The following is a 12,023-nucleotide window of genomic DNA, read 5'->3' as shown; positions in this document are numbered from 1 at the left end:
AGAGCATTCATTCAAGAAAAGTAATAAAAAATGTAATCAAATGTAATTAGTTACATTACTTTGAGAAAGTAATTGAAATAGTTACACTACTATTACATTTTCAACAGGGTAACTTGTAATTGTAACCAACTACATTTCCAAAGTAATCTTCCCAACACTGGTCACCATCAGAAATGTAGTCGAGAAGAAGTACAAAGTAGCAGAAAATGGAAATAATCAAGTAAAGTAGCCTACATGTGACCTACCTCAAAATTGTATGGAAGTGCATACTAGTTACATTCTACCTTTGTATTAGAGTGACTGTTAAGTGATCAGTTACTCAAAAACTAAACTGCAAAACTAAACAAATATATGGAAAAACTCTAAAATAAACAACATCTAAAATGTAACATAAAGTAACTTTATTACTACAGCAGGAAGTCCTCAAATATCCCTGTAGGTGTGGCACATGAATGATGGAAGACTGCTGTGGTCTACTCACGACTCAGAGTGAACCAGGTACAGAACTGAAAACATTTCTTATTTATGTTATTTTCACTTCATGAATTCCATATGTTACATGATAAGCATAGAGGAGCAGGGAGCATTTGTAGATAAATTCAAATGTCAATCAATTGTGTCTCATCAGTTCCTCTGAAGAGCATTGAAGTGGAGCTGGAGGTGAGGGACCATGTGGCTACAGTGGTCTCCACTCTGCTCTACCAGAACAAGGAGGACAAACCACTAGAGGCTGTTTTTGTCTTCCCTCTGCCTGGAGATGCTGCTGTCTGTCATTTCAGTGCTAACATTGGACAGACACAGATTGTAGCTGAGGTGAAGGAGAAACAGCAGGTGAGCAGGACAGTAAAGATGTTCTCACTATAATGAATCTGAAAAATAATTCAACACACCAAACGTTACTCTCATGTGCCGTATGTGCTGCAGGCTCGCGAGGAGTATGATGATGCATTGAGCTCCGGTCAGCAGGCCTTCCTATTGGAGGAGAGTGATCAGAGCCCAGATATATATTCTCTCTGAGTGTGGGCAGTCTGCCTCCAGGAGAGAGCGCCTCCATCAGGCTGGAGTACGTCACTGAGCTGGCTGTGCAGGCCGATGACGGGCTGAGGTTTTGTCTGCCTGCTGTGCTCAACCCTCGCTACCAACCTCAGGGTAAGAAAACCGGCCTACACTTTGTACTTAGTGCACACCACACCTGTCCATACAGAGGGTTTTATTGAGACAGTGACACATCTGGTGCTGAGTGCACCCACATACACTGGAGGAAGCCAAAAACCAACAAAGCTGGGGTCATCCTTAGAGACAGAATTAGTAGCTCAATTTCTCTTAGTTCATGAATCTGATTAGGATACCCCTCGGTCAAATCTTTCTGGAGGTATTCAAGACACTTGCAGCTGGGAGGAAACCCTGTTGTAGACCCAGAGTATGCTGGACTATATAACCCATCGAGCCACACATCAGGACCCTTCAAGAGGAAATGAAGACTGCAGGGTGTTTATTCTACTTTGCTTTATTTCCCACCACTATGTCTCTATGTTTAATAGAGTAGAAAATTAATTAGTATTTAGTAAGGATGTTTTTTCATTAAAAATTGATATTTGGGTTGAGGATTTGTTTTCTGTCATCCAGAACGTAAGATGGACTGAAGGTTTTCAGCTACATAAGTGATTTCAGTGTCTTTGATTACAACATTTTAAACCTGTTTCATGTTGTTCACAGGAAGTGAAGGTGGCAGTGTCCAGGTGACGCCTGTTCCAGCCTCTCTGGTGCCCTACAGTCTGTCTTTCTCTGCCCGGGTGTCCTCTCCTCGTCCAGTCTCTAAAGTAGAGTCCAGCTGTTCCCTGGACCCTCTCCAGTACCTCAACACAGAGCAAACCCAGGCTACGGTATGTAGAGTGCTGATGTGTCTTCTGTGTGTGATTGATCACTTTATTTTGATCTATGTGTGTTTTGTGAACTGCAGGTCAAGTTGGCTGCAGGACACAAGTTTGACAGGGATGTTGAACTGTTGATTTATTACAAAGATGCCCACCAACCCAATGCTGTGGTGGAGGCAGGACAGACCTCTGCCAAGCCTGGTGAGGACAAATTAGAGAAGTGGTTACTAAGTGGTTATTAAAAGTTAATGATTACATGTGTTGTAATAAATGATAAAAAGCAGATTTGTGGTAATTTTTCTGTCTCTTTCCTGTTTTTAAGGCACTCTGATGGGTGATCCAGTGGTGATGCTGAGCCTGTACCCTGAGTCCCCCTCAGTGGCTTCATGTGGAGAGTTTGTGTTCTTAATCGATCGATCAGAAAGTATGGATTATCCAATGGATAACAGAAACCCACAACAGACTCGCATTGGCAGTGCCAGGGTATTCTGTGTTAACTCTGTCATAAAAGCATTCATAGTGTCCCTCTCACACAGTGGCCTTCACTATATTCTCTCTCTTCCTCCAAGGATACCCTACTGCTCCTGCTGAAGAGTTTACCAATGGGCTGCTACTTCAACATCTACAGTTTTGGGTCCAGATATGAGCACATCTTTCCGTAAATCACTCCCTCATTTCACTAAGTCAACAAAAATGTGTTCCTGTGTTTAATATCAGTGTTTTTACAAGTGTGTTTGCACTGGTGTACATGGGTTTGTGTTTCTGACAGTAAGAGTGTGGAGTACAGTGAGAAGACAATGGAAGAGGCTCTGAAGAAAGTTGAGAACATGGGTGCTGATCTGGGAGGAACAGAGATCCTGCAGCCCCTAAAACACATTTACAGTCAGCCCTGCATTCCCAGTCAACCAAGACAAGTAATATACACACACACACACACAGTCTAAGCTCTGTCAATTTTGTGACACAGCTAAGACATACTTACCACATCTCTATCTCTCTCTACATACATATATCTCGCTCTCTCTCTCTATGTGTGTGTATATGTATATATATATATATATATATATATATATATATATATATATAGCCCACATAAGGTTACATTTTGTCATTGCACATCCCCATTTCTAAGCTGTGTCAATTTTGTGACACAGCTAAGACATACTTGGCACATCTCTATCTCTCTCTACACATATATATCTCGCTCTCTCTCTCTATGTGTGTGTGTATATATATATATATATATACAGCCCACATAAGGTTACATTTTGTCATTGCACATGCCTATTTCATAGTCAGTTGTAAACAGTATTAATTATTAATTAATTAGCAGCATTGAGTGTAGTAATTGCTGTTGGATAAAAGCTGTGTTTGAATCTGTTTGTCCTTGTTTTAACTGATCTGAATCATCTGCCTGATGGCAAAAGTTCAAACAGAGAGTGTCCAGGGAGAAAAGAGTCCTTTATAATGTTCCACGCTTTTTTGATGCATCTTTTAAAGTGCAGAGCAGGGGCGTCACTAGGTTTTAAGGACGGGGGGGCTTAGCCCCCAGGAGATGCACAGGATGTGATCAAACGTTTAATTTCACAAACAGCTAACAAAAACTGAGAAATTGCTTTTCCACTTTTGGACAGATTTAACAGAGATAGTGTACTGTGTAAATGTTTTAGGCCACCATTAATTTTTTAACACAGTACAACAACAAACACAGGAAGTACTGTATGTTTACAGCATTAACAACAAAAAAAGAAAAAATCCACATAGTTACAGTGCCGTATTTAACCAATGCTTCTTATTCATTAAGAGCCCACATGTATAATCCAAAACTGTATGCAAAAAAGAGCACTGTGTTCTCACAAAGTACATAACTGTTTACTCCCAAATATTTTGAAGTCGCACAGAATATATTTTGGGCACACATGTGACTAAAATGGTTGTCAGGAGTTACTAAACAGAACAAAAATACTGGACCCACAATGCAGATCTGAAACCGATAATGGTTTATTCAGGCAACAAAAAACAAAAATGCAGCAGGAGAGGACAGAGCAGGGCGAGGCGAGGCTGAGGGCAGGCAAATGGCTGGGAAGAGAGAAGAAAAACAAAAACAGGTAAGTCAAAAGCAAGGAAAATCCAAAAAACATCCAAAACGGGGTCAAGGTTTACAAAATACTTGATCGAAGAGCCGTGAGCGTTACCACTGTGGGTGAAACAACGAACTGGCGATGAGTGGAGGAAGAGACCGGCTTATAAATCTGTAGAGCAGGAAACGAGGTGATGAATCTCAGGTGTGCAGAGGAGGGTGGCTGCAGAAGTTCCCAGAAGGCCCCGCCCAGCCCTGGAGGAAAGAAAACATGGACAGAAAAAGGAGCAGCGGCGAACTGGATCCTGACAGTACCTCCCCCTCAACGGGAGCCTCCAGGCGACCCACCAGGCTTATCAGGGTGTTCCCGGTAGAAATCAGAGATCAGTGCAGCGTCCAGAATGTAGGAACGGGGTACCCAGGAGCGCTCCTCAGGACCATTCCCCTCCCAATCCACCAGGAACTGCAACCCACGGCCCCTGCGCCTCACATCGAGTAACTTCCTCATAGTATAGGCCGGATGATCGTCGATGAGTCGGGGGGGTAGAGGGGAGTCGGAAGGAGGGTTCAGGTCGCTAGAAGAAACAGGTTTCAACTGGGAGACATGAAATGTAGGATGGACCTTCAAGGACTCAGGTAACTGAAGTTTGACGGCAGATGGATTAATGACCTTGACAACGGGAAAGGGACCAATATACCTGGGGGACAACTTACGGGATTCAGCTGCTAGTGGAATGTTCTTGGTGGAGAGCCAGACAGACTGACCTGGCTGGTAGGGAGGAGCTTGATTCCTGTGCCGGTCAGCAAGCCGTCTATGATTCTCCTGGGTGCGTTCGAGGGTGGTCTTAGTTTCTGTCCAGATCTTTTTGCAGCGATCCATGTAGTCCTGTACTGACGGAACTGAGAGGTCTTGCTCGTGAGAAGGGAACAGAGGTGGTTGATAGCCAAGAGAAACTTCAAATGGAGTCCTACCAGTGGAAGAGCTGGGGAGGCTGTTGTGGGCATACTCAATCCAAGGAAGGAGACTACTCCAGGAGTCTGGCTCTCTCTCCACCATGCAGCGAAGTGAAGTTTCCAGAATCTGGTTTGCCCTTTCAGATTGCCCGTTGGTTTGAGGATGGTAACCTGAGGACAAGCTGGCTGTAGCTCCCAAGGCTTTACAGAAGGCTTTCCACACCTGCGAGATGAACTGAGGACCCCTGTCAGAAACGATGTCTATGGGAATACCATGTAGTCTGAAAACATGCAAGACTAGAAGTTCAGCTGTGGTGAATGCAGAGGGCAATTTAGGGAGAGCAATAAAATGAGCAGCCTTAGAAAATCTATCAACTATAGTGAGTATCACCGTCATACCACTAGAGGGAGGTAACCCAGTAACAAAGTCCAATGAGATGTGGGACCAAGGCCGACCGGGAACTGGAAGCGGGCGCAGCGGTCCAGCGGGAGCCTGATTAGTGGCCTTGCTACGAGCACAGGTGGTGCAGGCTGCCACAAACTCCCTGGCATCCGCGTCCATGTTTGACCACCAAAAATGCCTTTTCAGGATGGCAATAGTGCGCCTAGTGCCAGGATGACAGGCAAACCGGGAGACGTGGCCCCACTGCAGCACCTGGGAGCGAACAGAGCTGGGAACAAACAGGCGGTTGACTGGGCCGGTGCCTGGGTCAGGTTGGATCACTTGAGCATCCCGCACAGTCTTTTCAATGCCCCAAGTGAGCATGGCCACTACCCGCTCTGGAGGGAGGATGGTCTCAGTCTCAGCCTCAGGGCTACTGGAGGCAAACTGGCGAGAGAGAGCATCTGGTTTCACATTTCTAGACCCAGGACGATAGGTGAGCGAGAAGTTGAATCGACTGAAGAAGAGACCCCACCGGGCTTGGCGAGAGTTCAACCTCTTAGCTGTCTGGATGTAAGCGAGGTTCTTGTGATCTGTCCAGACGATGAACGGCTTCTCTGCCCCCTCCAGCCAGTGCCTCCACTCCTCCAGAGCTTGCTTGACGGCTAGTAGCTCCCGGTTGCCGACATCATAGTTCTGCTCTGCAGGAGACAAACGACGAGACAGAAAAGCACATGGATGCAGACGATTATCGGGACCCACATACTGAGACAGCACAGCCCCGACACCAGAATCAGAAGCATCGACTTCCACAATGAACTGCTTACTGGTGTCAGGCTGTACCAGAATAGGTGCAGAGGTGAACAATTTTTTAAGCTTCAGAAAAGCCATGTTAGCCTCCTCTGTCCACCTAAACGTCACTTTGACAGACGTTAGTTTAGTGAGGTGAGGCAACCTTACTGTAGTCCAGAATGAAGCGCCGGTAAAAATTGGCAAATCCCAAAAACCGCTGCAGTTCCTTCCTGGAGGTTGGGACCGGCCACTTCTCCACTGCCTGGACCTTGGCTGGATCAGCCATGAGACGACCACTCTGAACAATGTAGCCGAGGAATGAGACAGAGTTAGTGTGGAACTCACATTTCTCAGCTTTAACGAACAGCTTGTTTTCCAACAGACGGGAGAGGACTTGTCTGACCTGGGTGACATGTTCATCAATAGAATGAGAAAAAAAAAAAAATCAGGATATCGTCAAGGTAGACAAAAACAAATCTGTTGAGGAAATCTCTCAGGATGTCATTAATCAGATTTTGAAAGACTGCAGGAGCATTGGTGAGACCAAACGGCATTACCAAATACTCAAAATGGCCTAGTGGAGTGTTGAAAGCTGTCTTCCACTCGTCCCCCTCCCTGATGCGAATGAGATGGTAAGCATTCCTGAGATCTAGTTTAGTGAAGATTGTTGCACCATGAAGGAGTTCGAAAGCAGAGTTGAGTAAGGGAAGTGGGTATTTGTTCTTAATGGTAATGTTGTTCAAACCCCGAAAATCAATGCAGGGACGGAGAGTATTGTCTTTCTTGTCGACAAAGAAAAAACCAGCTCCTACAGGTGAGGAAGAGGGCCGAATTATGCCCGCAGCTAGGGACTCAGAGATATATTTCTCCATAGCTACACATTCTGGCTTGGAAAGGTTGTACAAACGGCTGGATGGGAGGGGTGCCCCAGGCAGCAGGTCAATAGGACAATCATAAGGTCTGTGGAGGACGCGATAAGGCCTTAGTTTTACTGAAGACTTCCCTGAGGTTGTGGTACTCGCCGGGTACAGCAGTCAAATCAGGAAACTCAGATTTGTTGGTTTCAGACTGGGGATTAACACAAGGTGGTCGAGCTGAATGAAGGCAGAAAGAATGACAGTGGAGACTCCAACCCCTAATGGCGCCTGTGGGCCAATCAATGTGTGGGTTATGGAGCATTAGCCAAGGGTGTCCTAATACCAGAGGTGTGCGTGGAGCTGAGATTACCTTTAGAGTGATCTGTTCATGATGGTTGCCAGAGACGATGAGGGTTACCAGGGAAGTTTGATGTGTGATCTGGGTAAACATGTTACCGTCCAATGCCAAGGCAGGAATAGGTCTGTCCAACTTTTCCAACTGGCACCCCAGTAGAGTAGCAACCTCTGAGTCAATGAGGTTATCCTCGGCGCCAGAATCAATTAGGGCCTGTAGAGATAGCACAGTCTGTCCACACATAACAGAGGCAGGTACCAGCAAACGAGACAATTCAGGGGATTTGACTATAGGTGCAGAGGGGCTCGTCAGGACCCCCAAACTTACTGACGAGCCTCCCCTTTTGGCCGAGTCGGGCAGGTGGCCACTAAGTGTCCCAATTTGCCACAGTACAGGCACTCACCGGACCTCAGACGACGCTGGCGCTCCTCTGGAGACAGTTTGGCTCTACCGAGTAGCATGGGCTCATCAACGGGTGAGACCAAGGCCGGTGGAGCAGGAGTGCCTGACCGAGCTGGCAAGAGGGACGGTGACCATCTTCCAGGTGCTGATTCAGTAGAAGAGGAAGGAGCATGTCTCTAGAGTCGTCGCTCTCGTAGCCGGTTGTCCAGACGGATGGCTAAGGACACAAGAGAAGAAACACTGGAAGGTTCATCTCTGGCAGCCAGCTCATCCTTAAGCTGCTCAGAGAGACCGTTCAAGAATACTGCCTGTAAAGCAGCACCATCCCAATTTGCGTCAGCTGCCAGAGTCCAAAATTCAACAGCGTAGTCAGCCACGGTTCTGGTGCCTTGCTTCAGCCTTAAAAGACGGGCTGCCGCATCTCCCCCATAATTAGGATGATCAAAAACAGTTTTTAGCTTTTCTTTGAAGACAGCGAATGGCAAAACACAAAAGTCCTCATGGGAACTAGCCGCTTCTGCCCAAGCCAAAGCTCTCCCCCTCAGTAACCCCAGCACGTAACGTGTCTTGGCTGCGTCAGAGGAAAAAGATGCCGGACGTTGAGCAAAGACCAGTCCACATTGCAACAAAAAACCTCGGCATTGATCCAAATTGCCATCAAATGGCTCAGGGTCACTCACGTGAGAGTCCTTGGGGGAAAGGGTGGTTGGAGATGACTCCGGAGCCGAGCTGGCCTGTGAGGAGTGGATGGTGGAAGCCAGGGAAGTAACCTGTCTGGAAACCTCCATTACACTGGCGGACAGAGCCTGGTTACTCTCAAACAGAGCACGGATTATTTGATCATGCTGTCCGATGATGGTGCCCTGATTAAATAGTGTCTGATGAGTTGGATCTGCGGGGTCCATTGTAAATGGCCAGTTCGTTCTGTCAGGAGTTACTAAACAGAACAAAAAGACTGGACCCACAATGCAGATCTGAAACCGATAATAGTTTATTCAGGCAACAAAAACAGAAACAAAAATGCAGCAGGAGAGGACAGAGCTGGGCGAGGCGAGGCTGAGGGCAGGCAAATGGCTGGGAAGAGAGAAGAAAAACAAAAACAAAAACAGGTAAGTCAAAAGCAAGGTAAATCCAAAAAACATCCAAAACGGGGTCAAGGTTTACAAAATACTTGATCGAAAAGCCGTGAGCGTTACCACTGTGGGTGAAACAACGAACTGGCGATGAGTGGAGGAAGAGACCGGCTTATAAATCTGTAGAGCAGGAAACGAGGTGATGAATCTCAGGTGTGCAGAGGAGGGTGGCTGCAGAAGTTCCCAGAAGGCCCCGCCCAGCCCTGGAGGAAAGAAAACATGGACAGAAAAAGGAGCAGCGGCGAACTGGATCCTGACAGGTTGTAATTTCAAGCCCTGAAAAATATTACTTAATTACATAAATTACAGTTATATTAAGGTACTCATGAAAATATTTGGGCAAGGCTAATTTGTCTTATATCCGCATACTCCGCATTTCTAGCGAAACTAGTAAACCATCCGGGCACTTCTCACATACTCTAAATCACATACTACGCAGTTTTACAGTCTATGGTTGAAACACACTACATACTTCAAATGACGTCAGAGTTAGTGCGAGTAGTAAGAAAGTATGCGGTTTCGAACAGAACCAAAGACTAAACTGAAAACCAAAACCTATATAAACATGGGGTAGTGACCAAACAGGATACAGGTGAGTGAAACAAGACAGGTGAAACACATGAGGCAATGAACCAAGGCAAGGGAAACACAGGAAGTAAAACTAACAAAATACACAAGGAGAGAATAACTTTCAAAATAAAAGACAAACTACACCAGGATGTGACACTGACACTGCTCTCAGAATTATGTGAATGACTTATAGCACATGTTGCATGTTTCATAGTGTAGTGACATGTAACTAACAGTAACTAATGTGTAAACTCTCCACCACAGCTGTTTGTCTTTACTGATGGAGAGGTGGGGAACACCAAAGAAGTTATAAATCTGGTGAGGAAGAACTCAGGCTACCACAGGTGAAACCACAATAATACAAACACAACAATCACCCACAATTCCCAGAATATGTCCCACGTCTGAATTCTGTGTGTTAAAAACAAAAGTACTTTATTGCAGGTGTTTCTCTTTTGGGATCGGGGAAGGGGCCAGCTCTGCTCTTATCAATGGTTTGGCCAAAGAAGGAGGAGGTCACGCTCAGTTCATCACAGGAACTGACAGGATGCAACCAAAAGTTAGACATGACCGTAGTTTTTATTCATTTGTATTTGAACAGAAGCCATTATTACAAATGTAAGTATGTTTAGTAAAAAAAGCATTTAAACTTTTTATGAATATGTTTTATTGATCAGGTGATGCAGGTGATGCAGTCGCTGCGATTTGGTCTACAGCCAGCTGTGGTGGACATCTCAGTCACATGGGATTTACCAAAGGGAGTGTCTGTCACTGTCCTCTCTCCACCAATCACAATTTTCCAGGGTCAAAGGTCACTGATTTATGCTCAGCTCACTGGACAGGTAGGAGCAGCAGCATGTCATAGAGAAATACCTCTCTGGTCTGATTACTTTAACTTTTAAAAATAACAGTGGTAAAGTGACAAAAACTATGATGCATCCTCTGTGTCCATGTTTAAGAGATTGAATGTTTCATCAGGTATGTATTTATGATAAGAGGATGGATTTCTATGAATGTAATGCTTTCTCAGAGTCCAGAGGCAGCAGAGGGCTGTGTGACGGTGAAGTACAGCCTGGCAGGTCATCCATCCCACAACCAGCTCCACTTCAGTCTCAAACCTGCAGACGACACTGGGTAAAACAGGGTTTGGTGGTCAGACTGGAAAGTTATTATAAATTAGATACTGACCTTAAAATAATGAGTTTGTTTTGTAGAAAACTAATTATAGACTCATTCCATGTCATTAATAGCCCTCAACTGATAAAAATGTAAGTTCATTTAGAGACCAAGTACTTGAAATGGAGAGAGATATAAACTGTGTGTGTGTGTGTGTGTGTGTGTGTGTGTGTGTGTGTGCAGACTAACAGTACACAGGTTGGCTGCTCGGACACTGATTCGCTCCCTGGAGATGGAGGAGAGAGAGCACAGAGGACAGCAAGATGGAGGAGAGAAGAAGAAGAAGGTGGTGGAGCTCAGTGTCCAATCAGGAGTGAGCAGTTCCTTCACCGCCTTCATTGCTGTCAATAAAGATGATGGCGAGGCCATTCAAGGGCCTCTGTTGCGCAGAAATGTCCCAGCACCCAGTGAGTGTTTGTAAGAACTAATAAACACACTAATGATAGTGTAGAGAAGCACAGTGTTGTAATGCTTTAATAGTATGGACATCATCATTCTTCATTCACAAAGCTGCTTATCACTCTTATTATTGCATTTCCTCTGTACTCACTGTGTCTATCAGCTGTTCACATACCTGCATGTGTTTGTAATAACTTACAATTATTCACATTTTGAATATTTGAACATCTGGAACAGTTTATATAATCATTTCAATGACATTTAAGACATTGGAATAAACTCAAAAACAGTATTTTATTAGTTGATATTTCTTGTGAAGTCATTCTCATGTAATATTTTCTTGACCTCATTTTTTTTCAGCTAAAGGATTGAAGAAGATGTGCAGAATGATGGCTACTTCGTATGGTGCTCCATATGGATATGTGGATTGTAAGTGAAATGCTGAATTAGATTTAAACATACATATTTGTATTTTATGAATACAGTATATGAATATAAATTATACATGATTTTTTTGTGGCAGAAATGCTTTTTCATTGTTTGCTTTCAATGTGAACTACTGTATGTAATAGTTATATTGACTAAGCTTTAGCAGTCCAGGGTGAAGGCAACATATGTGATTACCTATGGTGGGGGTCTGTGACCAGCAGCTTTGGAGCCACATGTGGCCCTTCAGCCCCTCTGCAGTGGCTCCCTGTAACTTTGAAAAGTTCCTCACTCTTTACAGCAGCATTTTCACCATTTAGTATGTATTCATCTTTCGTGTGAATGTTGTTAAATTACTGAGCTAAGTTGTTGATAACTCTCCACTGCTATCTGTGTCTGCTGCACATGGAGGGCTCGGCCCCGCCCCCACTGAGAAAGATGAGAGAGGACTAGAGGAACAGCGAGCCTGTTGTGTTTCTGTGTCAGTTATTGTTAGTTATTGCATTTGCTTAAAAGCATCAAGCTGATGATGAGCAATAAAAGAGCAATTTGGCTGCAGCTGAGCAGATCAAATATAGGATAGACTACTTGATACACAAATATGGACTTTAGTCAGAATTACA

General features: G+C 44.7%; 1 protein-coding gene across 1 annotated transcript; it reads left to right on the top strand.

Moving 5' to 3' along the window:
* The first annotated feature begins 452 nt into the window (after positions 1–452).
* Positions 453–11,129, top strand: LOC128360526 (von Willebrand factor A domain-containing protein 5A-like). The gene is given in 14 exon segments (XM_053320969.1): positions 453–498; positions 629–831; positions 925–1,002; positions 1,005–1,149; positions 1,717–1,883; positions 1,961–2,075; positions 2,197–2,357; positions 2,444–2,532; positions 2,644–2,788; positions 9,664–9,743; positions 9,844–9,958; positions 10,086–10,241; positions 10,430–10,533; positions 10,759–11,129. Coding segments are annotated over 14 exon segments (1,842 nt in total). The 3' UTR covers positions 10,997–11,129.
* Positions 11,130–12,023: the final 894 nt, after the last annotated feature.

Source organism: Scomber japonicus, chromosome 6, assembly GCF_027409825.1.
Source record: "Scomber japonicus isolate fScoJap1 chromosome 6, fScoJap1.pri, whole genome shotgun sequence".
NCBI classification, from domain to species: domain Eukaryota; kingdom Metazoa; phylum Chordata; class Actinopteri; order Scombriformes; family Scombridae; genus Scomber; species Scomber japonicus.
The sequence above is the reverse complement of the archived record's forward strand: the minus strand, read 5'-3'. Positions and strand labels throughout refer to the sequence as shown.